This window comes from Onychostruthus taczanowskii, unplaced genomic scaffold (genome assembly GCF_017590055.1).
Source record: "Onychostruthus taczanowskii isolate IOZ18803 unplaced genomic scaffold, ASM1759005v1 scaffold165, whole genome shotgun sequence".
Lineage (NCBI taxonomy): Eukaryota > Metazoa > Chordata > Aves > Passeriformes > Passeridae > Onychostruthus > Onychostruthus taczanowskii.
In genome coordinates this window covers 497,130-523,960 of record NW_024498851.1, presented here as the reverse complement: position 1 = coordinate 523,960, position 26,831 = coordinate 497,130, and the positions used below count along the sequence as shown (strand labels likewise).

Genomic DNA, 26,831 nt, shown 5'->3' with positions numbered 1-26,831 from the left:
CTGAATGTCCCTCACACCCTTCAGCCTTCCACACAGGGGCCTGGGCAATTTATGCTCTGAGGCTTGGCAGGGGTTCTGCTCTTGCTGTCACTCTTCTGGCCTGATCTAATATTATTCCCACAGCCCTTTCCATGTTCTCGCAGGCCGTGTCAGTGACAGCATCTGTGGGTGTCTGGCCTTGCTGTACTGCCCAAACACCCTGGGGAGCCAGCGGGGCCATGCTGGTGCTGCTCAGGGGGTGAGGGAGTGATCAATCTTCTGCAATTCCTGTCAAGTCCTGCTTACTCCCACACCTGATCTACCTTTCAGCAAAGGGAGGTGTTAAATTCCATTTCTGTGTACTGAGTGGGAAAGGGGGGAAATGTTTTCCGAAGAACAAAAAAACCAGAGATCCCATCTGATTTGAGGAAACAGAATTTGAACTTGGGGGCTTTATGCCCCTGTCTGAGGTATATGGCGCTCATTCCTTCTTCCAACCTCCCAGGCTTGAAGTTTAATTGTGTGCAAGACATGGCTCTGTCCCAGGCTCAGACATGGGGTTGTGCCAGCACTGCACACCACCAAATTTATGGATCAAGGCAATCTTCACCTTCTGACAACCAAAAAGCATCATTACATGAAAGTAAACACAAATTATTTACACCTACACAAGGGAACAGAGACATGCAACAGCACTATTTAGTTTGTTATGAAAAGCTTTTGCTAGAACTCACTAAAATGTAATGAGTGTCTGTAGCTAAAACTTCCACATTTTAATATTTACTGCCCAGCAAACAATTTTACTTTCCATAAATCCAGCAGAGAGGTAGCAGTAGTTGGGGTGGGTCTCAAGGCATTGGGTATTTAAATGTCCAGCTCTGTTTTTATCCATGACCTTTTGTTGGGGAAAAAACACTAATTTATACCAAAAGACTTCAGGGAATTTGCAACATAAAATCCTACTGCTGTGCACACACGCAAATCAGCTCCAGAAATAGTCAAGGCTTGTGCAGCAACTTCAAAACTGCCACATCACTGGTAATGGAAAAGTTGGAGTCAAACACAACCTACAAGCAAGTTCTGACATTCAAGGCTTAAATCTTGACAGTGAGAAGAACTGCCACATGCAGGAGAAGTCACCAACTCACACTCTGCAGAGACCTGGAAGGTAAATGTGTGTGAGGAGATGCCTCAGCAGAGCCAAGCACAACAGAAGGTCCCAGAAGGAGGATGCTCATGGAGATTCAAAAAAACCAGATCCCTGGGTGTGTTTTAGCAGGGAAACTGGAGCACTGGGGGTCTCAGTGTGTTTATGCTCCTCTCAGAGCCCAGCCTGGCTCCTGGGGAGGGATGGAAAGGAGGAGCTGCCAGCCCAGTGACACCACTGCACATGCTGGAGCTGAGGACTGTCCTACACGATGGAGCCCCCTCAAATAAGGGAGAGAGAATCAACACTGGAAGAGTGTAACTACAGAAAGAATTGAAGGGGTTTAGCTTGATTTCTCTGTTTCCTTCCCTGCCCTAGAAAGGATGAGGAGAAAATTTCAGTGCTTGGGATACAGAAGAGTTCTAGTTCTCTCAAAAAGAACTTTATTCACAGTGTAAAACACACGAAGAAAAACAAGAGTGCTACAAACAATTCTCATGTGAGACTCAAAGCAAATAAAGTGACCATTAGTTAGAGAGATTTATTAAAAAACAGCAACAAGACTTGAATGTGAAAAGGATGCACCCACAGGAAAGTAGCAGAATGTGCTCTGCATCCAGGAGACAGGGACATCAGCTGGTCATAAATTCCCCTTTGTATCCAGACACCTTAATTCCAAACATTTCCCTTATTCTTCATTATGAACCAGAATTTGGCATCGAGTCAACGTCACTGTCAGGCTGCAATAGCCAAAACTAAGGATATTCTAAAACAGAAATCTAGACATTCTAAACCACTTTTCATTTTTGGGAATGGATACAATTATTCTCTAAAAGGACCAGACAATAAATCACTTGACAAATTGACATGGTAAGTCAGCAGCAGAGGATGAAAAGCCATGCATGTGCTCCTGATTGCTTTCTCCATGGATGACATGACATTCTAAGCTAAAAAACAGCTTTGAAAGTGTAAAGTCTCCAAAAAATAAATCTCCCAATGCAGTTCGTTCCACACCTTCCCTTCTAATGCATTGTGTTGACCTTTTATAGCAACAAATCATGTTATCATTAAATCTGCTGTATTTTTCATTTTTAACCAAACACATTCTGTAAATGCACAGTTTAGAAAAAAATGCCTTTCCTCCCTTTCAAGGTATAATTCTTTCCACCAAGTCTGCTGGGCTTCCTCACCAGGTTCCACATAATTCGCTCCCCAGTGCCTTAATCTCTAAACTCTAGAATTTTATCAGGGTCCATATATATATTTTTACTGTTAGCACTCACTGCTCTCTGTTAGTTTGTTCCAAACCACCTGCTAAGCCTGGAACTTTGGCATCTCCTCTCAAGAGGACACAGGACATAATTACAGACCTAGGCTCCAAGAATGACACACCATTTGCCAAATGGCCTGCTCTGTACTGCCAATTTTGGGTTTTCCTTGCAATGACAGCATCCTGAGCTGGCCAACTGTGATTTGGCAGGACCGAATCAAGCTTAATTTTTGGTGTCTTCTCTCTCAGATGAGTAACAAACTGCGGGGGCCGTGCGTGGCCGGTGCCAGCTCTGCAGCACAGAGTCGTGTGTGGGATTCCTTCCTTTGTTCCTCCAGCTGGGAGGTGCCAAAAAGCTTCAAAACATGTATGCAGAACGTGGGGGTGGAAAATCAAGAGGGAAGCCCTGTTGCTGCTCTGCAGTCTAATCACAAGTCTTTGATACCAGCTTGCTGTGAAAGTTCACATCTCCTCCCTCGCTGTGCAGCACAGAGCTCAGACCAAGAGGAATGACTTTGCTGAATAAACCTCAGCTTGAGGCACTTTCACACAGAACAGGACGGTGTGTGCTCGGCTGGGGGCAGCCCCCTGGATGGAGTCCAGCTGGAGACAGCTCCTGATTTCTGCAGAAGCAGCAGTGCAGCTGCAATGGGCACCATCCCAGCCCCAAATCCCCGGCTGTGTCTCCGTCTGAGCGCAGGACACAACAGAGGAACAAAAGAAACTTCATTATTCTCTTGGGAAGAGTGTGGTGTGTGCTTTGGAACATGGAGACAGTAGATGCCAAGGTGGGCTGAAGCCCAAGGAAGGCATCTGGATTCCATGTTCTGTCTCTCCTGAACAGTCTGGGTGGGTAAATTAACTGATTTATTAATTACACAGTGTAATGGTAACAACATCTCTGAAATCACTGTTCCATTTCCTCCTCTTTTGTTGCTGAGTCAATATCTCAATTCCTCTGCAATTAGCTTGTCTAAATTTCACATGTTGCCACTTGGGCACAAATCCTGCTACATAAAAGGGTGTTTCTGGCACAAATATCTGATTTTCATGATTACCAGTCTGATACAAGCCAGGTTCTCCCTGGCTGATCATTTCAGTACAGTTCCTTAACACAGTATTCCCTGTAACCCCACAATGGTTTGAGATCCACCCACTCTGAAGTCAGTGTGAATATGAAAGGTTTCTTTAATTTTCTAAAAAAATGGACTATGTATGAAAATGAAGCTAAGAAAGCAAAAAGGAGGGATTTTATAAAGTAAACAATTTGCTGGGCCTGGGGTGGGGGGGGAGCAGAAGCATTTACATGGTACTAAATGGCATGAGGAACATTTTATAATAAGATGAAGTAAACCTGCTTTTTTAATTATATTTTCCCCCTCCCAGGATGACCAGGCTGCATTAAATACATGGTGCTGCCTTGAAAAAGGCTACAGTAAATTAAGATGCTCAGCAGGGATGCTGCTTGCTATGCCATGACATGGACTTGGTACATCAGAGCAGTATCTGCCCCATTTGCCCTGGAGAGGGTTGAAAGTCTCTTTTCCCCAAGTCATTAACTGCCTTTCTCTCCACTCTGATCTACCCAGGGATTTTCTAAGTTCAGACTGGCCTTTCTCTGATCCCAGAGGGAGATGCCTCATACCTTGGGGATGTGAAGGAAGGCCCATGACAGGGCCCAGGCAGGTGATGTGTAGGGATGGGGGTGCAGAAACAGGTCTGGGGCACAGGACCTTTAGCAGCAGCCCTGTCCCCACCTCTCCTGACAGCATATCCCACAAAAGCAAAGTGATTCCTTGAGTTGAAGAGAATGTGGACACACACTGAAAGCTGCTCAGCACCATGAAAACTGCCCATCTTGGGAGCATGCAGGATCCTTGGTAGCTCAGAGGAAGAAAACATTTATTTAAGGAGGTTTTCAGTGCACAGAGGAGTGACAAAGTAGATGAGACAGAGTTTGAAGTACCCAAATGCAGCAATGATCTGCTCTGGATTTCTGGGCTTTAATGAGATACTTTCACCTACAAAAATACTGAAAACCTGCACATCTACCAAAGTCATGAACATGACAGATGCACAGAGCTCCGAAAAAACCACCAAAGCAGTCTGTGAACCCTGCATTTTAGAAATGGGAAGTCACTTTGTTTTTTATTGGCAGACTTAAATTTTATCTGCTCCTGACTCATCAGAAGTGGGAAGCTTGTTAGCTCGTTGCAATGAGGAGATCAATCCCATGAGAACTGGTCTCCAGGTGGTTAATTCTCCTCTTCTTTTGCAGCTGACAGCTATGTCAAAAATTTGGCTTTTCAGTGTACTGTGAAAAAGGCTTTTAATTACTCAGGACTAGAGAAATCCTCAACTTCAAGTTACTGCTTGAAGAAACAGGTAACAAGGAGGAGGGGCTGGAGGTTCTCACCCTCACATCATTTCCCTGGCAAGCACAGTGCATGTTCAGACTAACAAGGCCAAGTTCCCTTCTACCCACCCCAGTGGGGTCATACATGAGTGTGGGGAAGGATCTCTGCAGGAGGAGTGGTGCCATCAGGGTCTCACCACACCTGCCAGGCAGCTGGGACTTGGTAAAGAAAGAACAACAAAACCCATAAATGTGTATCACATTTCATCTACCAACCCTACCAGGTATGGGATATGCTGCTTGTACAGACTCATGTCCACTATATTAGAACATGCTGCAAAAGGCAACAAGACAGAGACCTCTGTTCCATCCTCAACCCCACAAGAGCAGTGGAATAGCTCCTGATGGTCCATGAAACAGAGAGTGATGCCAGGAGAGTATTTTGCACATTTTTGTTTCAGGACATGACTGCCTTTTTGACCTTGAGCTCATCTCTTACCCTGCTCTGGCAGGAGGGACAGGACTGTGTCACCCCCAGCAGGCACCTAATGGGCCATGCTGGAGGAATGGCTGCATGGGTCACCCAGGGACAGAACCCCAGACTGCAGCATCACATTCCAACCACCCACTTTATTGCTATACCCTGCTTTTAAGTCAGACAGAAGTGGATTTGACTCCCAGTGGGCTGTGGACTGTTTTAGTCTAAGCAAACTAAATTGGAAAAAGTGTCCTTCCAGAGTAAGCATGTCCTACTCTGAAGCACCCATAACATTTTAAACCATAAAATATGAATTTTAAACCATAATACATGAATTCTGCTTTCTCAGGCAGGCAAGTCTATTCATAGAGCTACTTTCCATACAGATATACTTGGTGAGGTAAACACCTTCAAACCAAATCAACAAAAAGGCTGTTTCAAACTGGGCCAAGACCCTGTGAAATCTGTACCTCCAGGTATAACTTTCATTAAAAAGTATCTTAATTGCTGTGTTTACTACAGTTTTTCTTGCCTTGCCCCTAATGAAATGCTGATCTACTTGCCCTAATACTCTGCACCAGGGCTAATTAACACTGCTCTGTTAACTACTTGCTAAAGGAAGGTGATTAGTATTCTTGCTGCTTAAATAGCTCATTAGGTTTATCAACCTGCTCAGAGGAAAGCTGGGGAAGGGAGAAAAGTGAAGGGTGCCAAGGCTCCCACAGCCCAGCTGGCATGGAGTGGCTGGAGGTGGTGACCCTCCAGTAAAACTGGAACAGCCCAGGAGGGCAGGAAAGATGGGAGCCACCACCAGAGGAGTCCAGGGAGCAGGTGTTAGCCCACCCAAAGGGGCTCGTGGAGGAGAGCAATCTCTGGCACTTTAGAACATCCTCTCACAGGCTGGTGTGGCCAGGTGACAAGGAGATGCAGACTGGTTTTCATCCTCAGACCTGAGCAGCTGCACAGAGGAGATCAGAGGGAGTTCCAGCAAACAGGAGAGCACCCAGCAGCAGGGCAGTGAGGACAGTGTGTGCCCACACAGCACCTGCCTGGCACACAGGGAGCACTGCCTGCAGCAGGTCCTGCTGGCAGCATGGGCAGAGGCAAGGCAAGGGTGGGAGAGCAAAGTGCTCAGCAAATTACAAACTTGGAGGAAGGAAAGAAAAAGTCCCAAGACAGAGCCTTGAAATAAAAGGCTGCTGCTTTTGCCTGCATTCAGATTTCCAGAAGCAGAAGAGCAGTCAGGAAGTGGAGGGGGACACAAGGATGATGTAAACCCTGAGCAGGGAAAACAGGTTCATGCCTGTGCACAGATGGACACAGGAACGTGGACTTACAACTGTTTTATTTTAAAGGGCAACCAAGATCAAACCAGAATGAGTGATACAAAGAGCTGGAGTTGTGATGCATCCTGAGAAGAGTTAACTATTTCACATGCTGCTGCCACCTCCCTCCACTTGCTCTTCTGAGTCTGAAATGCTGTCTAGGGCAGCAGTTGAAGATCTTTATCTGATACTCAACATTAATGGTGGGATTTGGGGCATTTCTCTTAACACTTCTGTGCCCCAGCAATCCTGCCTGCATAGTGGGAGTGGTCAAAGACAGAAAAGTACTACACATATTTGGGTGCAATGCACTGAGCAGGTGAGATTTCTCTCCTGCTGCCTCAAGAATAAAGCATAGAGTGACTCTGGAGGTGTTAAAAAGGAGTTATTTAAAAGCTAACCAGGTTGGTTATCACAAAGATCCTGAAAAAAGTTACAGCTCTCTAGGAATAACAGCTGTCTCATCTACTGAGCTTTTGCAGCAATGCCTATTCTTAATGGAAATGAGCAGGCAGTGCTGATTTACAGTAAATGATCTCAGAGCTTGCCATGTAGTAAAGTTTTATGCAAATTGCAGCTGCCACCCTAAAGCTGTATTTGCATGACTCCTTTGTAAGTCAATCTTAAGCCTTTTTACCATAAAAAAAGTTATCAATATTTAAAGAGACATGAAAAATAGCCACACATATGTGCTCCTTGCCACTTAGCTTTTAAGCACTAATGTGTATTAGCTGCTTTGGGTGGTTAAAGGAGCTGCAGTGCAAGATTTGGAATGGAGTGAAGTGACAGAAAATCTGAGTGTGACCTTGAGCTCCAGGACACACCACAGAGCACAACAGCAATCGCACACCTGAGGCTGTAGCTGATCAGCACCTTCTGTGCTCCACACAGGGATTTTAAGATCGATACCACATTTATTGGTATCCAGCAGAGACAACTGTCTGCCACAGCTTGGTCCTACAAGGACAAGAGTCCCCAGTTCTTTATTAAGAGCATTGCTAGAGGATATCTCACTACAAACTCACCAAAACCATGTAGGATTCCAGCCATGTTTGATCAAAGCACTGATCATTTAATGAGGGAACTCCAGGGGAATTCTGTAAGCAGTTGGAAGACAGCAGATCCCAGCTGGGCCCAAGTGATCAGGAGGCTGTTTCACCCATTCTGAGCCTGCTTGTTACTGCAGCTCACAGAATCATTAAGGTTGGAAAAGACCTCCGAGATGATGAAGTTCAACCTGTGATTGAACACTACCTTATAAACCAGACCAGAGCAATGAGGGCCACATCCAATCCTTCCTTGGACACCTCCAGGGCCTTCTGCTGCTCTCCTTCAAAACTTCCCCTGCTCTTGGTCTGCCTTGTGAAGGGTCTAGAGTCACAGCAGTAGGAGCTGATGCCCTCAGGGTGGGAATTCTCAGAAGAACTGTGGGAATCAGGTTCCCAAATTTCCCTTAAATCCAGCAGGAGTAGGTTACTCAGCCCTCACAGACTGCCTTGAAAATCCTGGTCAGAATCTGAGCTCCTTCTGCAGCCTGCCCAGGTGGGGTTTCAATGCTGCATGGGGCTTCTCCATCCTGCACTGCAGCTGCACATTTCCTGTGGTTTTTAACACCCAGGTTCAGTGCTTGTTTTAGCTCTGGTGCAGAAGTTGGCTGTCCTTTCACTTTAAATAGTATTTGTTTTCCTGTGTTATGAGGAGCTGTAGCTGACCTTTCAGTCCTGGTAGCAGAGGGAGGATGAATCAGCCCAGCCAGAAAAGAGGCTGCACAAAGGGATGCTGGCATGAGGGCTTCACTCCTCCTCTTCTGCACAGAGCCTTGGACCTGCATCACCTCCTCCCAAATCACAACGCCCCAACAATTACAGCATTAGAAAAGGATATTTCAAAATAATAACAAATATTTTCCCAGTCTAAAGAAAGCCTAATGCAGCTATTAAATTGGGACTATACATATTTCAGCCACGAATCCTTAAGTAACTCACAACTTGCCTGATCTCTGAATACCAGCAGGGCAAGGCACATTATTTCTACTACCAAAGACCTTTTATTTTTAATCTATGACATCGAAGAGCCCCAGGCAACTTTCAAGAATAACTGCAATCATTCAGGGCCCTAGGTATTCCTCCTGGACATCCCTCTTCTGTAAGGAAAAGGATGAACATGCAGCAGAGTCACCTGAGGCAGCCTGGCTGCCCCAGCCATGCCCTCATCTCCAGCCCCTGTCCTGCCTGGCTCCTCCTCCTCTCCCACATTCCCATCACCTGCCCTGCATGAAGCAGCCTCTCCTGCAATTCCTTCGTTCTTGCCACCTTCAAATAACTTCTAAAATAAGATTATTTCTCCCCAGGCACCCAGAACATTGAAGTAAATAAAGAGTTAAGCTAAATCGTGCATTTTTATTCTCTTGTGAGATTTCTCATTTCTTTGGTCTTCTCAGTCTTATCTCTATCTGCCTTTTCCTGTGTGCTTCAGAGGCTACAGAGCAGCCACAGCACTGCCACTCAAAAGTAAACACTGATGTATATTTAAACAGATATACTCACAAAATTAAGTATATATAAATAAATATGTGTAGCTACACACACTGGTGTCTACAGGATGAATAGATGAGCAATGATGGTTGTAAAAAATAAAAAAGCCCCACAGCACCCAGCAGCTGTGTCTGAGCTGGAGGAGCACATCAAAGTCCTGTCTCTCAGGAGATGGGACCAGTGAAGATCCCAGTTACATCCCTGGGAAGCAGCACTTTCAGCACACCAGGAGCAGGGTCACTTAGGAATTTCTGTGGAAGCTGCCATATTTTATAAATGATCTGTGATCTCCGAAACTCCATCCATCAAAATCCACTGAAGAAAAAAGACATTTCCCCAGTATATCCAGATTTCTTTTCCTCATTACATTTCCCAGGCCTTTTATTTCAACTGTGAATGTTCTCTGACTGCCAGATTTTGGAGCTGGGTCTCTGGCTCTGTTCTGCAGTAGGATAAGGGTGGCACAGGAAGGGAGATCCCCAGGCAGACCAAGGCCAGCCACTGAAGCAGTCACAGAAAGGAACCCAAAGTGAACACCCCAGGAAGGAACACTAACAAAAACCCCTGGTGGGCACTGCCCAGGCTCCCCAGGGAATGGGCACAGCCCCAAGGCTGCCAGAGCTCCAGGAGCATTTGGACAATGCTCCCAGGCACAGGCTGGGATTGTTGGTGTGTCTGTGCAGGGCCAGGAGCTGGACTGGATGATCCTTGTCAGTCCCCTCCAGCCCGGAATATTCTGTGGTTCTGTGATTTACTATCACACAAAGCAGGTACAGCTGTCTGTTGCTGCCCATAAACAGATATTTGGTTTCTGAGGTCACTTAACAGCTAAACACACATATGACTCTCTTCCAACCTAATTTCTATGGGCCCCATGTCCACATCACAGCAAGAACACTCTCTCTTTCCAGAGCTGGAAACACCTCAGGCTAAAAAGATGTGGTAGCTTATTTCCCACACCCAAGTAGTCCCCCCTGGCTTGAACTGCAGCTCACAACACCCCAACCAGGTAAAGCAAGTGGCACTGCTCTGCAGCACTTCCCATTCCGCTGACAAACACAGGCCTTCCTTCCCAGCAGGATCTAACCTGGCATTTCAGATGAGCAGTTTGGAAACAAGAGCAAACCCTGCCAGAGCCTGCTGTGAGCACTTACAAATCCAATGAGATAAGGACTGCCAGCATCTCCCAGGAGGTGTGAAGTGAAACTCTGCAAGGCCACTGCGGTTGCACGGCGAGTTGGAATGACCACGTACTGCAGAGAAGGGGAAAGAAACAAAAATAGGTAAAGAAGCTGAAATAAGAGCCTGCCCATCTGCCTTGTGCTGCTCAGCTCATGCCCAGGGCAGCACAAAACAAACCAGCCACCCAGACAGAGCCACTGGCCAGTCGTGGCTGGCTCAGGCAGCGGGGAGCCCCTGGCACCCTTCCTGCTCTGGAGTTTCCTCTGGCAGGTGTTGAGAGAAGGAAGCTCTGCCCTCTCTGCTCCACTCTCCAACTGGACAATCAGCTTTGCCCACAAGACATTTTGCTCTTGCTCCTCAGTCTGCATTTTGCTTTGCTGGTGGGGAGAATAAAGTTTAAAGCTGCTCAACACCATCAGCCTTCCAGTCAAGGACTGTGCTGTAACCTGGGATATTTGGTTTATTCCATAACAAAAGTTATTTTGTTTCCTAAACTATCAGCAATCCACATCAGTTTGAAAGGTCATGGTCACATATCCTCCCTTCCCACTCCATCCCTAGCCACTTTCCATTTTTATCAAAAATTTGTGATTCCATTTGTGAAATGTGACAAAGTCATGTTAGGAAAATTTTCCACAGCCAAGATACTGTATTTTGGTCTGCACTCCTCTAATAGGACATGACACCCTTAGCCAGGTCATGCAGAATCAGTCAGATTACACAGGAGCAGTGGAAAACACAAATTACTTCTCCATGAAGGGACTAGAGCTCACAGATAACAGAGCCTTAACCACAGAAGGGGATGAAAAATTAAAACATAAAAAAAACCCAACAATCCCCTGTCCTGTTGAATGACCTTAATTTTATAATACACTTTTTAGAGGCAGAGGAAAGTAATTGTCTCTGGCATAAATTGTTAAAGACACTGGCTAGGGACATCTGCATCAAGTCCACATATCCCAGTTTATGAATTGATCCTGTCTTGATTTAAAGGCTGGAAGTAATGAAGAATTCAATAGGTCTCTAAATCCAAGTGAGCGTTGTTTCTGCCTGTAAGCACTGATCTCACTGTGCCTTTTGCTGTGCCTCTGACAGGAATGACTCTTGTTCAGCCCTTTGGAGACCATGATCCCTTTTATTTATCCACTTTCTCTCTGAAGGGCTGCCTTCATCTTCCTTTAGGAGTCCTGCCTTGCCAGGATCCTTGCAATCCTTTCCCAAAGTAATTTATAAATTAAATGTGACCTTTCAGGAGTGGCCCATCCCCAGCCAGAGACACACAGAGATTCTTTACCTGGACTGACTGGCAGGGAGGACTCACTCAGGGCACAGGACCAAAGCACATTGCAGTGCTTGAACTACTCCTCACAGGGAAGGGGAGTTGCCCTGTCTGCAGTGGAAGAATCACCAGAAAACCAGGAACAAAAGAAAGAGCATTGAGAAGATCCACACTAAAAGAGAACTGATGCCTATTTAAAATTATCATCTTGTTCCAAGCACAGACAATTCCGAATTATGGGTAAAATTAGATTAAACGCTTTTCCTTATGGTTTACCATGTGTGTTCAGATGACCTGCCAGTTCTTTCATCCCTGCTTTGACAAAGCTGCAAATGCACTTTCATGCCATGTATTAACTAGGCACCCTATTCAATTTCTTTTGTGTAACAGAAGAGCAGAATATGTTCAGATCCAGAGCAGCTGCCCAGCTGTGGATGTCAGGCCCTGTCCTCCTTTTGCATCCAGCAACTCAGAACATAGCTAAAAGAAAGAAGTCCCAAGAGGAAAATGAGCTCAAAACTTCATTAGAGACACAGAAATGTGCTGAAGGTCAGGATGTGAACAGTAGGAGAGCCCCACAATTCATTCCCACTCCCCCAAGAGGCAGATAATGGATGCAACCTGGATAGACCAGACAGAAGAAAAAAAAATTAAGAGTGAGTTATTTTTGTTCTTCCCACCTGGCCCAGTTCACACAGGGGCAGTGGAGAAACATTCTGCAAGAGCTCTTTGGGAAAGGGCATCTGAGTAGATAAAGTGAAGTTCTACCTAATTCAAGAGTTGCACATAAATGTGAAACACAAAATTTAAAAACTTAACATATTTTTTCTTTATGTAAAGTTTATGTTAACCAATCTGGAGAAAATAATCTGCCTGGTTCTGTATTCTATCCATTTTTGTAGCAAAAGGACAATAGAAATAGCACATTTATTAAAAATTTACCACTTTCAGGGAGTGGGAGTGAATTGATGTTAATCAGAGGAAGAAATCTTAATGATACCCGTATCATATGTGTGCATGCATATATAAATATTTATACACATGAATACACACATATATTAGACACAATTTTGCATGTGTAGCTATATTATGCAAACACAGTTTTGCAAGTAGGAGTACAGTTTCCAGTTTAACTGAAAAAGTAATTGATGGTTGAAACACCATAAAGTGCTAAAACTTGGTCTATTTGTTCTGGAGTTCAAGAGACAAACACGCCCCTCAAAGCAAAAACCCAACATGTAGCAAGCAAATGAACATGATCTCCTTGAAAAACATATTGGAAAGAAAAAAAAAAAAAAAGCTTAAACCAGCACCTCCAAAAAACAACAAAAAATACTCCACCCTATCCTTACTTAAAAAACATTTTGTTCTGATGGACAGGAAGCAGTTGGTAGCAAACATCTACTGTTCTTGGAAGACAGAAGTAAATTATAACTCTAAATTATAACTCTAAATAAATTTCAATACTAAAATAGACGTAAATTCAAACCATGCACAGCCTGGTTTGGACATCACACAGAAACTGGAGGTGGGAGAGCCACAGCAGCCAAGGAGGAAGCCTGTGGGATTGCCCTGGCTCATCCCTGATTCCAGGTTCAGAGGCAGGCAGCACAGAGGATGGGCAGGGTGGCTGACCAAGCAGCTCTGCTCTTTAAATAGAGGTTCAGAAAGGCCAGGGATTACTGCTGACATCTCCTTCCTGTGATGAAACCAGCAGGAGTTGGTCTGAAAAAAGATAATGGGGAAAGCCAAGGAGAGATCACCCTTCTCCCAGGAAAAGGCTATGTGCCAAAGAGCTAAGTTCTGATGTTTATGTCTAAGCTTGAATAGAAACTCGACTCTCTCAAGCACTCTGCTGCCCTTTCTGGGTCAGGACAATTCACACTGGTCTCTTTCAGCACCAAAGAGAAAGAAAACATGCACTAGCACTGTTCAGCCACTGACAGAACCTGGAAATAGCCCAGTTGTCCCTGCTGCTCAGAAAAGGGAAAGGCTGGGATCCAGAGAGACCCTCCATAAAAGCCAGGCAGACACTATCTAAAAAAAATACTCCTAAATGAAGAGAAAGGAGGCTGCTGTGGTTTCCAGTTCCCAGCACCATGGAGCAGAACACCTCCACCTGCAGCCCTTGGACCAGCTGCCCTTGGATGGTTTGGGGTGGGCTGTGTTCCATCATTCCCAGGCATTCCTCACCTGCCTTCAAATCTAACCTGCAGCACTTGGAGTATTGGGGACACTCACAGAAGCAACAAGAACCTCTGGAAATGCAATTTATCTTTGGCTATAAAAATAGGGCAGCATTTTGTACTAAATAAATAACTGGGTTTTATTTTTAGGGAAGGTAATCAGAATAAAAGCAACATTTTTACATGCCTATGGCACAGCTGAGCACCAGTCTGTGCCTGTTTCAAGCCTAAAGGAAGACTTTGACTTTACAAGAAAGCATCAAAGCAGCTTCTCCATGGCAGGTCATGACCATTTAGAAAGAACTAATGTTTTAAAAGAAAACAGAAACATGCAGAGCAATTTTTTTTGCATGAATGTCAGGACTATGAATAAACTGGAGGATGGCTTTTCTCAGCAAAGTCCTAAAGAGACTGTGATTGAAATAGAGGCATTTTAAATTGCTTCGTGGCTCTTACACAAAAATTCCAAGCCCCTGTCCATCATCTCTGTTTTTGAGATGTGGTATGGAGGAAACCCCCACTATTAGCAGCAGATTCCCACAAAGCCCCACACACTGCACATGTCTCAGAGAGTTCCACACTTGCCTGCTGCTCTGAAGCTCATTCATTATTGCTGTTACGAGGCAGTTTTAATGCTACTTTGGGGTTCTGGTAATTTTAAGGCCAATTTGCAAAAATGGCTGATGAAATCTGTTTCATAATTAGCAAGCTCCACACAAAACATCCCTCCTTTCCCCAAGCACCATCTGAGCATGTGCCTGGGAGGAGATATGGAGAGTTGTGCTCAGGAGAATAAGACCTGTTTTGTACAAATTTGCATTCAAATATCAGCCTTTCAGAATCTCAGAGCACTGCTGCACTGACAGTTCATCAGAGCCAGCACTTGGCATCTTGGACTGCAGAAAAGACAGGAGCTGTGGATGCAATGCAAGCACAGAGCTAGGAAGAGCCAACAATGAAATTGGAAGATAATGAGCAAACATCCTTGTTTTGCCATGGAAATTAACTTGCAAAACCTCTGGAGGTCCTTAACAACTTGCCCAAAAGGACTCTTAAGCAGTCATGGGATCTGTAAAACTTGGGAAAGCTGAGAGAGATCATCTGGGAGGCAGTTTCCAAAAAGCCTCACTCCTGGCATCATGAAGTCAGCAAGAACAGTGTTCAGGCAGCATTGAGAGCTTTTATCCATGAAAACAGGGTAATATTTATGTATAGGATGAAAGTGTTGTTAAGCTTACGCTAATAATGCTTTAAACTCCTTCCCAGCCTCAGGCAAGAAGAGACACACTTCTGATTACACCAAATAAATAGTAATCAGGAAAACTGATTTGCCAAACATACAAAGTGCATCTGCTAAAGCATTTCCACATCTCTTCTGGCAAGGACTTCCCACCAAGCTGTCTGTCAAACAAGGCTGTAGCCTTGGCTCTCACCTATTGACAGTCTGAGCCCCCTCTCATCCCCTGTGTGATCTGTCTGCACTCCAGCCTGTCTGCTTCTAGCTCTGGCCTCATCTAAGTGATGTTTACATTTATTTCTTTAAAACTTTCACACATCCACTCACGCTGTTAATGCATCAAGCTGGGCATTATATACAACACTTAGTCCATTTTCCTAAACAGAGCAGAGAACAGTGAGCTGAAAAGCTGGCAGCAATTACCAAAATCCATTTTTCAACATGGCTTTAGTTTCTTTCCTGTGTTTTGGAAAATTGACCTATTATTTCCAATCATTTCTTATGGAACTCTTTTGCACTAAAGCAACATAAATAACTGCAAATGCATCCCTACAAAATGCAACTGACTATAGGATGCTGGTAAAACAGATGGCAAATCCTATAAAAGCTGTTAAAAAGCTACAGGATATTAAAGTCACATTGAAATCAACACAAAAAACCTCTGTAATTAAATGGGACAATGATGGCAGCCCTAATACCCTTGATATAGCAGAGCAGTTGGTTGAAAATATCTTTTGGGGTTACCTTGAGACAACACAAGTTGAATTTCAGGTCTGTCTCTGGCACAGATTTTCTGTAAGACCTTGAATGTGTCTGACAGGATCCTCCCTCCTGGCAGCTGGGACCACCACAGCTGAGCCCTTACCTGTGCCAGCCAATGTTAAGAAGGGTAATAAACCAGCTGCTGTTTAAACCTCTCCACTAATTCTGAGTGGAGAGAGCTGGGATTGCTCCTGGGAACACCACAGCCAGGGGCAGGATGTGACAGGAAGCTCTGGCAGGAGGCAGGAATGAGCAGCTACACATATTGCACTGTCATTTCTTCCTCAGCACAGCTGTCTCCAGGCTGCACATCTATGCAAGTTGAGATCCCACATTATGAGTGGCCACAGCAGCCTTGAACTCAGCACAAGCTGCAAAAGCCCATGGAAGCCCCAGGGAAGCCACAGAGCTCTGTCCCACCACAGCTGACCTGCCAGGAGGAACCTTGGGAATTAAAAGCCATGCAGTGCTAGCAGAGTACACTGACAACCCTTGTTTCTCTGTGCTTTACCCACACTGAGAGGAGTGGATTTAACCACCCCACCTCTCAAAGCTTTCCCTGCACAAAGGAATGAAAGATGGAAAGTTCATCAGGCAATGCAGCGATGGCAACTGCAGAGCTACTTCAAAATATAAACACAACCTTGAACTTCAACATAAACACAACTTAAGCAGAGGCTTGAAGTTCTTTGCTGAATCAATACATCAACACCATTATCTTTACATCTAAGAATACTGAGCTCGATTGTTTCCTCGCTGATGTTTGCATAACCAGCAAATACAAGTCAAGGGAGTTTTCTATTGATGCCAGACTGATTATATTTTTAGTTCTGTCAACAAGCTGACAAAAGACCTCAGGAAAGTCCTGTAATGGTTCTGTGCCTTAGTGCCTTTCTTTTCATACAATTAGCAACACCTCCTTCACAACAGGGCTTCAACGTAAGTTATGTTTGATGGGCTCTGATGGAAACCTCTACAAAACATGCAGAGCTCTTGAACAAATGTCCAGACTATTTCATGTGAAAATGGGGCTGCTGAGGTCAGCTTGCTGATTTGAAAGACTTAAAAGCTCTGTGGTGGAGAAAGAACAGAAAATGAAGGACATGAGTTGAAAAGTTCCTGACAGTTTCCTCTTGGACAAGGTGAACATGGTCCAAAAATTCTTTATACTTTCTTTTCCTCTCTGCTCTCCCAGAGGTGGGTTTCTATTGTGTATGTGTTGAATGGTAGGTAGATGGGCTGCCTTTGTGGTCAGAGGAGGGAGGGAGGGATTTCCTAGTGCAGAACAAAGCTGAGTTATTGATAACAAAGCCCACAGTGCTGACTGTTAGGAAAAGCTGCCTGAATTCTCTGCATGTGGGGTTTTGCACAAACACTTAAAATTTTGGGAAATTATTTGAATTCAGAAATGTTGTCCTTTCTGGACATCTCTCCCTGGTGCTCAGAACAAAGGACAAAAACGGATCTTTTTTCTCTCTTTCTCCCTGTGTCACTTTTCAGTAAGCAAAAATACTAAGAATGAAAACCAGAATAGGTTAAAGTAGGGACTAGGATCTAGAAGAAATTGTAAACTTCAGGTTGTTCTTGCAAGTTGACAAACTGCTCTGAGCACAGAAAGATGCTGTTCCAAAGTGCACTCACCATTAGTATGTCTGCTGTGATAGCCCAGTTTGAGAACAGAAGAGTTTCTCCGATAAAAATGCAAATCTGTTGTAACAAAACACACAAAAAGGAGAAGATTTATTCACTTGACATTCAGAGGAAAAATAACCTGTCACAAACTTTCTTTTGTTGCTTATTTTTCTCATACCTACACAGCACAATCCTTGTTGCTGTTGTGGTTTATCCTGACTATTAAGAAACCATAGACTTGTATCAGAGCTCTAGAGGGCTGAAATGTTGTTATTGTAAACTAAGTTTATGACCTATAGAGCAGCTAAATTAAAGGCTGACACATTTGATTTTAGATGAGCATGAAAAACCAGCATGAAGAGACAGCCCCAGGCTTGCATACCTAGAATCACAGAATTGTTGAGGTTGGAAAAGCCCTTTAAGGATCATCAAGTCCAACTTGCACTATTCTTTTTCAAAAAGCCAGTTAGAAAAGGCAAGAAAACCACAACTCCCGAAACCACAGCTATTTCCACTCCTGGGAACCAAGTTTTGTGTTCAGCTCTGCAGCAAACCAGCTGAGGTTCTCTGCAGAGAGCTGTGGAGGATCCCTTCCCTCCCTGACAGCCTTACACCAGTAATATCTGTCCAGGGGAGACTGGAATTAACTCTGGGCTTTGCAACATCAGTGTCTTGTGGTGAAATACAATCCTTGACTCTCTGGAGGTGGTCAACAAGAGACATTAAAAGCCACAGAACTGCAAGAGTGGCAGCTGTGACATGACATGACCACTGCCACTGTCTTTCCCACACACCAGTTGAGGTTGCCTAAACCCCTCAGACCACCCTGCCACTGCCAGGAATAATGTGCTTTATTTAGCAAGTCTTATGCACTGACCTACAGAAGCTTCCTCTATTTGTTTCTAAAATTGTCTTTGTTTCCCAAATATTTTCCCTCCCTATCCCCTTTTTGTGTGACTGGATCTGCTTCCTCTGTGATGGTGTCCAAGCCAGTCATTACAGCCCAGCTGGTCAGTTAGGAAATCTCTATTTCCATTTTCCCACTGCCCACAGGTCTGCCACGAGACTGGCTCTCCCTGGAAATGACAACAGCCAAGGTAAGAACACATCCAATGAACCAAGGTGCTCTTAGGAGTTGAAGCCATGTGTCACATGGGTGCCAGATACATACTCAGATCTGCTCTGAAATCTGTTCTGCTACAGCTTTGCAGCTGCTGTTGCTGGGGTTCTGTGGCTGGAGAGACTAAACTGAGCTTGGGAACAATGGAATCACACTTCTCAGTGCAGCATCAATGTGCCCTGCCTGCTCCCAGCACTGCAAGCAGGCAACTGCTTGCCTTGAGCTGGTGTGAACTGCACACATTTGAACTGCTACAGGCAGCAAGAACTTGTCCCTTGTGCAGGAATTTAGCACAAGTCCTTTAAATAAATCACTGAAATGCTACAAACTTCAGAGCACACCAGTTCTGAGCTGATGAATGTGTATTTCAACCAATCCATGAAACATGTGATTCTGTGGGTACTGGTAAAAGGAAAAGAGGAACAAGATCAAAAAGCAGGATAGAAGATACATTAAAAAATGTCTGTCCTTCAGCTGCTGATGGGGACTTACAAGAATGAGTTCACCCACTGCAAAGGGCATGTGAGGATATGTGGCATTTCTGCAGAAGGGAGGCTCTAGGGAAGCTTACAGCAAATAGGGCAGCCCCAGAGCAGATAATAGCTCCTGAAATGCTCACAGTTTTGACTCCTCACACACTTTTTGAAACCTCATTTCACACTGAGACTTCACCTCTACATATACATCTATTTCTGACTCCAGCTGTGCTGTGTAACATCTCACTATGTCCATTTGGTGTCTGATTGCTCATCTGTGCTTTTCTGTTTAAGTGATCAGTTAGCCAATTCTGACTCCCCAAAATGATAAATAAAGCAGGTTTCAGAGTGGACACACCAGCAGCTCTCACAGCAAGTTCTAAGCAGGTTACAAATGCCTTCCATGACTGCTTGCAAAGGGTGTAGCTGTCAATATCTTCATTATTTGTATTCCTCTCTGAAGTGGTGGGTGAGACACCCTCATGTACTCCTGAATTTGGAGCAATTCTACCTCCAGCTCAGTTCTGGGCAATATTGATGCCTCAGAAGCAGGCAGGTCACCAACAACACGATAACAGAAAGTCCCTGGGGTTGAGACTAAGATGCTGTAAAAGCTCTCTGGTAAGGTTTTACACTGGGATTTGCTGTTTCTGCAAGACCATAAAATGTCTTTGAGGAATTGAAATAGATGTTGAAATGAGGAATTTGGAACAGTGTCAAAGGAAGGCAAAGCAGAGCATCTCTCTCCAGCCGCTTGGAGATTTAAACAAGTGTAAAATCTGCAGTTGAAATGTCTGAGCAGTGTGAGATGATGATGCCACACGTAATGGGTTTCCAGAGACAGGTTTGAAAAGCAAGTTTCAAAGAGTTTGTATTTCAGGAAAAGTGGGACTTACAGATATGCAAATTAGTGCTTTAAGGAGCTGGATTACAACACACAAATCCACACGCTGCAAGGAAAACTGAGTAAGAAGTGACTGAACTATACAACCAAGCAGGTTAATAAAAGAGAGAAACACAGGTGTCAGGGCAGCTAAATTATACAGAATTGTTGTTTCAGTCCACCTTGCCAGCCACTTCACCACTGCCAATAATTTACTGGAACAGTATGAAAAGACTGGCTGGAAAAAGTCACCTGCCTACCTGCCTCAGGTGGGAGTGTCTGCTACAGAATGGGAACAGCAACTGCCCCCAGGGACCAAAAACAATTGCAAGAAAGGACTGAGCAGGAGAGAAATAGTACATGTGCTCAGGGGAGGGAGAGAGCAGACAGTACACAGCTTGTAAGGGGCAGGGTGATCATGTTAATGGAAATGCAGCTCTTTTCCAAAAAGATAAAACCTATAAAACCAAGAAATGAAAAAGCAAGGGCACTGCAGGTTCTTGCTGGAGTGCTGCACACTTCATTTAAGCTGATGCCTGTATCAGTCAGCAATAAAGCTCTCGGCTGTTAACTAAGGCAGGGAGGGAGATGGTGGAGAGCTGGTGGCTGCTACAGCGCTCTCTCCCAGTGAGAGAGAACATCCTCTCATGGGAACCCACCTAATTGCTTGGAAGTGAGAATTTTAAAGCTCTGAGCCAAGGAGGGTTGCAAAAACATTCACTGTCAATTTTTGCACGGTGTGATCCACGACAGAAACCTAAGGACAGTCACAGTACAGAAGGTTGGCAAACAGCACCATGCTGGGGGACAGACATTGCCTTGCCTTCCACAGACACAGAACTCAAGGATGTGAGCCAGCACAAGCTGTCAAGGAAGATAGCAGAGACAAGAAAATCAACCCATCAATTTTACTGTATTGTTTCCAGAAGGAGATTTCATCACGGATTTTGAGATAAGGAAGGTAACCCAGCCCATCATTCTGTCCTCAGCCACAGCACACTCTTCTCTCCATTATGGACCAATGAGACTTAAAACAAAGAGCAATGAGAAACTGCTACACCATGCAACCTGGCAATGCAGGTCTCCTACTCCCATTCTCCTTGAAACACAAGGGAATTTAACTCTCTGGAAGACTGCAAGATTGCAACAGCTCTTTGAATGGCATAGAAAAACTGAGTTTGTGTTAGAAACTTGCCTTGGAAAGTCAATTCAGTGTGGCACTGCTACAATAATGAGACACTGGTAGCTCCAACCCACACCTGTCCCCTCTTTCTGGGCACAGGTTTCCAGCAGCAGAGTATTTAGGGCTCTGGAGAGGCAGAGCTTCTTGCTTCAGCCTAACAGCATCACAAACAGGCTCATATTCCCTATACCCCCTCCATAAGCAGCCGTAACTTCCTTTGCAAATCATTGACTCTTTATTAGATTTACTACTCATCCATAATAAAATAAATTGGTTTGAGGACTGTTTAAATGATACCATCTATATTTATATACTTAAACAATGCAGAATAGTCACATGGCTCTTAAAAAAAAAAAAAACAGAAAAAAAGATATAAATGAGATTAATAGCCACCTCCTGCTGCATGATTTCTGAAAACAGTATTTCCAGCCTAGAAAGGAAGAAGCTTCTGTATAAAGAGACTGAACACCACAAATGAACATGTCTGTCACTAGGTCTGAGAAAGGAGAAAATCACAGCTCTGTCTGCACAAAGAGGTGGAGGGAGCAGGTGAGGGGTGTGATAGATCAATGAAAGGAGGGTTAATGATTCACCAACCAGTAACACCCTCTCACAAGTTGTCTGAGGTGATCATTTTCTGCCAGTTCAAATGTTACCTCATGGGCAGCCAGAGACCTGAATCTTAAATAGCCAGAGGAGGTATTCTTGGCTGAGTCTTAATGATTTTGAACTTCCACTCTTTCTGGTTGTGCTTCCCCATAACTGTGGCAGCTGCTGAAAGACTCAGCAAATAACCATGGCCAGGCCAGTGCTCAAAACACAGAGAAATGAGGAACAGCAGCTGGCTGGTTACTTGTACAGGAATTCTTCTTGCTGGATGAGCAGGTGCTGCTGTGTGGAAGTCAAGGGTGGACTTTGAGAAGGGTTTTCCCACTACTCCAAACATCTCATACCTTCCCTTCATAAACTTCTCCCAGGTCCCAGGCTTCTCTCATTCTGACATTAAAAGGGAACCAGACATTTGTTCAGTGCCTGGATTTTTACTCCCTACTGAAAGCAAGACTCTAGCCTGAGGCTGAATTATTACTGTTAAGCTTTTCTTTGTCCCTTTAGTCTAACTAAAAGAGGGTTGGTTTAGATGAGATATAAGGAAGGAGTTTTTTAAAAGTGGTAAAGCATTGGCACAGGGTGGCCAGGAGGTGGTGGATGCCTCATTCCTGGAAATATTCAAGGCTGGATTGGAGGGGGCTCTCAGCAGCAAGGTCTAGTGCAAGGGAGAGCTGGATGACCTTCAAAAGTCCCTTCCAACCCAAACCATTCTATTTATCTGGATCTATTTGATATCTTTTCATATAATTCAATGATAAGCCCTCAGGGAAGGGCCATATTTTAATCTGCATTTGTGCAGCATCAAGTACTGTAGGTTCCTGGGCTATGGTAATACAGATAACAAATTGAAATTGCTGGCTTATTAATACTGGCCTGGTGCAATCCACCTGGTTATGGAAATGAATGGTACTGAAAGGGAGCCAAAAGCTTGCCCACAGACAAATTACACTGTAACTGTCATCTGGTACCACTGCAGCTACATTACCCACACTGCAAGGGAAGTGCTCAATTTTCCTGTACCAAAACATTAGGCAAGAGCAATAAAGGTGTGGATTGAGGTGCAGATAGAACAGCCCAAAGGCTGTGGGTTTCCATGGAGCTCTGAATTCTGATGGCAGCAGGGATAAGCAGTTGAGATTTCAGGCACACTTAGACAGTGCCAGAATGCCAAGAGGCAAAAAGAAGGACATCCAGAAGGGCAAAGAGAACATCCCAGGCTTTCTGCAGGGGACAGTGCACACAGCCTTTAAGGAGCTGGGTAGGGGCTGGCATATGGAGAGGATTATACTTACATAGGCTCCCACGATGCTGCTCTTGGCTGCCACGAATATCAGACAGATGAAGATGGCTGATCCCAGCATTCCAACAGCACAGACGAGAGGATCAGCTCGCTGGGTCTTGGACCTGCACCATTTGGTGGCTCCTGCCCCTGTGATTACACCCAGGAAGCCAGTGAAGCACGTGATTGCTCCGAAGATCAAACTATCCAAAAATAAAAAATAAAAAAAAGGAAAGAAAGAAAGAAAGAAAGAAAGAAAGTAAGAGAAAGGTGGGAGGATTTTTTTGAGGTTTTCCCCAAAATGGGCATAGTCTTTGGGTATTATTACTTTATTAGGTATTAGATATTATTATTTTATTAGGCATTATTATTTTATTATTAATAATATAATTATTAGCATAAACTGACTAATGGAAATTTGCACAATTTGCACAATGGATTTTCATATTTGAAATAAAACAAGTGCTCATGATTTTAGTCCTCTTCCCCTGCAATTAAGAAAAACACAGCATATGAAATTTATCATTTTACACAGGTTTTGATCCATGGGCAAAGGGGTGCAAAGGGCTCATGCTGCTTCCTTGGGTGGAACTGGGATTCCTAGGAAGAGCCCTGAACAGCTAATTATGTATACACAAAACTAATTAACAACCTGTACTTTGATCATGTGAGGGGAAATCATGGGCAGGCACCAGGAAGCTTCAGGGCAAGAAAACCTAAAAAGACTCTTAAATACCAGTGATTTCCAACATACTCTGACTTTATAACTCTTTTCAGGCCACTTCAAAGAAGCTCTTTGCTGTTAGGTTACACATCTGAAATATGCTAATTTCAATTTAAAGAGCCAGGAGCATTCTCCATATGATATGTGCAGGACTTGGATTACAGGGTCTTGGGCAACCACATCAGAGTAGGTTGAGGACAGCTCAAAACTGAGGTGTCATCAAGGAGGGGGAACTTCTCTTTGTGAACAGCAGACAGGCAGTCAGGCTGGAGCTGTGTGTTTTGTGGAACAGCCTGAGCTTGCCTGCTGGACACTCTGGTTGATGGACTCCACACCACTAACTACTTTAATTGAGATGGGATTATGTCTGTTATGGCAAGAAAGTTTCCCTAATATTATTCTCCCTTATGAACTAAAAAGCAAAAGATCTGACAAAAGGTTTTGTTAGTATCTTTTATTTACCTAGAGGAATGCTTTTATAGCATTTCCTGTTTTGTGCCACCATTGTAAATCACAAAATGAAGTATTACTTTTCACAGCTTATGTGTTGCAAGTGATATTCCATAACCAGGACTGAAAACCCAAACCACTGGAAAGCATCAAACACTCCAGCCCAAAGTGTCCCAGATCTCTGGGACATTCTTCAGCAAAACTCAGCACACACAGCAGTTTACAGAGCAATAAAACAGGGAAGTCCTGCCTCACACAGAAACAAAAACCTACAGGATTAGTCTCTGCAGCTTTAGGGAAACCATTCCAACCTCTGAATTACAGGCACCACTGGGGCTCCCTAACCTGCCAGCTTATTCTGCTGCTACCACAGATGGGTCTTAAGGAACCAAATTCTCAGCTCTCCAAACATCCTCCTTAGAGGATTTATCTTTTCTACTCTGCACCACAGCCTGGGAACTAAGACAGAGCTGAGGTCATTGCTTCTCCCTTGGTTTGACTTCATGCAATGAAGAAGAGAAATAAAGCCTAGTTTACAATCCCAGCATTTCCTATCATTGTTACAAGGACCTAGAGGAAATTACAGACATTCTAGTACCTTGTCTCTGTGGGACTTGCCTGTTTCCTCTGGTAAATAATCCCCCACCCCCTCTGTAAGCAGCTGACTCTGACTCTCACCTATCTTTGGTGCCACAGGGCTGGGAGCTGCAGGTCTCTGCTGTCTTCTGCACAACCTGTGCTCTGTGAAGATACAGAGGGATCCACATACCAAGTGCCCCCGTGGCAAAGGAGACAGCTGAGGTGGCCAGGGATGAGAACACATAGCTGCGGCTGGGGAGACAAAACCAAGAGCAGGTTTAGTGGGGAAGGTGGAAAAGCAGGACCCCCACACAGGAGCCAGTGCTTCAGTGACACAGCCCAGTGCTCCCCCACACTTGCCACCTCCCTTTGCCAAGGGGCAGAGGTAACACAAGCTATAAAGGCATGGAGAATAAGAAGCAGGGAAGGTTCACATGTGATGCTCCAATAATATACTGAACTCATCAGAGATGCTACACAGGGGCTGTTTGACAAGACAATCAGTACTTGGTCACTAAGACATGATGTGTGAATTACAAGGCTTTCACCCTAATGTCACCTCTTCTCCCTCCCCATCCATGCCACCATATGGTTACTACTTACATAAACTACCAAAAGCAGTACCATAGAAGTAATGATAAATTAGCTCACATCGCTTTTCACAGTCCTTTGGCACGGGATGACAATACCAGGGAGGTATTCTAGCCAGCAGTTCCATCACAAGTTTCCCATCAGAATTACAAGCTAACTCTCAATTCACAAGTGAAAGTATTTGCACATTCACAGGCCAGATTTCTGGAAGGAAGTGCAGCTGCTGAAGCACTTGTGAGCATGTGAACCTTTATGCACACGTACAAGTGCCCAAGCACATTCAGTTCTCATAGATTCAGCCACACATGGTTGTTCACATATATTTAAACTTGCCACAGTGCAAGCTTCTGTGTGTTTTTTTATCTTAAATTGCTAAAACTCTCTTTTCCCCCTCAGCAGAATAGCTCTTTTAAAGAAGAAAAAGGATCTAAGTGTCTGAACAGCAGTGGCACAACAATTAATACAGGAACACAGCAATTTCTACACTTCAAAAGCCCTGATTTGTGTGAAGTATGAGCCAAACAAAGCAGGCTTTTGCTTAGATGTCAGTCTTGGAAAGGTTAGAGCAAAACTTGGAATTCGTCATTGTCACAGCAGTCAATACCTCATGTAACTGTGATTTTCTTCCCTAGGTCCACAGACTAAACTTCCTGCAACTCCCTGCATGTCGTCACTTTTCAGTCTCACCGTGCTAAATCCAGATCATTGGATGTTCTAATTAAGTATTAGAGACAAAACATGGTTTTTACTCATGCTCTTACTTTCTAATCAATGCTTTCATGTCTCTCAGCCATGAAGTCCGAGCCTTCAGCTGCCCCCCAAGCTGTTCAGCATTTCCTCTTTTAGCAGCAGGCACAAATATCAAGATGAGTGTCCCTGTTATCATTCCTAGGAGTGGAGATACCTGCAAGAAAGGAGCAGGGAATTAGCACAGTAGTCAGGAGGGTTTGCTTTGACTTGTCAGGAAGAAGCAGAATACATCCTTTTGGTTTCAGTGACTGCTCCTCACAGCCAGTCAGAACCTGTAAGCTTTCTGCTCCTTTCTTCCTCCATGTCATTCCCTGCACTCTCTTATCTCACTCTGGAAACATGCAGCTTTGAAAATACTCTGAGTAAGGCAGTCCATTGTGTTAGTAAGAAGATTCATCTAAACATGATTCTTGAGTGGTCTTTAACTCTTTGGAAACCCACTCCCAGCTGGGCTGAGAGACCAGCTGGTTTCTGGGTGAGTGCAGAGGCCATTTAAAGGCAATTAGACCAGCTGAAATATTTCTGGATGTAGGGAACATGCTGGCTTTGAAAACTCTTGCTTGATATACATCCCTCTTCCAGTAACCCACAATGGCTTCCTGTTTTCAGGCATCTTCCTCAGTACAACAGACCCAGAAATACTGAAAATTCAGGCTGGAAGATAGGGAAACAATGCATTCAAGGGCTTGATTTCCCAATATCCAACCCTTTCTCCCAAGCTCTAGGCAAAAATACAAAGATCCCACAGCATTTTGTAAGCTATAAGAACTATTCTTCTTTTGACACTGAAATTCCATTATTGTCAGAATGGAAAACAGCT

The 26,831-nt window shown here is 44.3% G+C and overlaps 1 protein-coding gene across 3 annotated transcripts in view; it reads right to left on the bottom strand.

Annotated features, from left to right (window-relative positions):
- LOC121333329 (protein spinster homolog 2-like) overlaps positions 1 to 26,831 on the bottom strand; it is a 134,446-nt gene that overhangs the window by 20,356 nt on the left and 87,259 nt on the right. For 2 of the 3 annotated variants that reach the window (XR_005952270.1, XM_041399571.1), the window contains exons 6-10: positions 26,023 to 26,165; positions 24,770 to 24,922; positions 22,931 to 23,120; positions 17,377 to 17,442; positions 10,244 to 10,342 (exon numbers count right to left, since the gene is read on the bottom strand). Coding sequence is in view for 1 of the 3 variants with exons in the window: in XM_041399571.1 (XP_041255505.1) it covers positions 10,244 to 10,342; positions 17,377 to 17,442; positions 22,931 to 23,120; positions 24,770 to 24,922; positions 26,023 to 26,165 (651 nt within the window). In the remaining 2 variants the exon portion in view is untranslated. The remainder of the gene's footprint in view (positions 1 to 10,243; positions 10,343 to 17,376; positions 17,443 to 22,930; positions 23,121 to 24,769; positions 24,923 to 26,022; positions 26,166 to 26,831) is intronic. The other variant, XR_005952271.1, reaches the window with a different exon arrangement.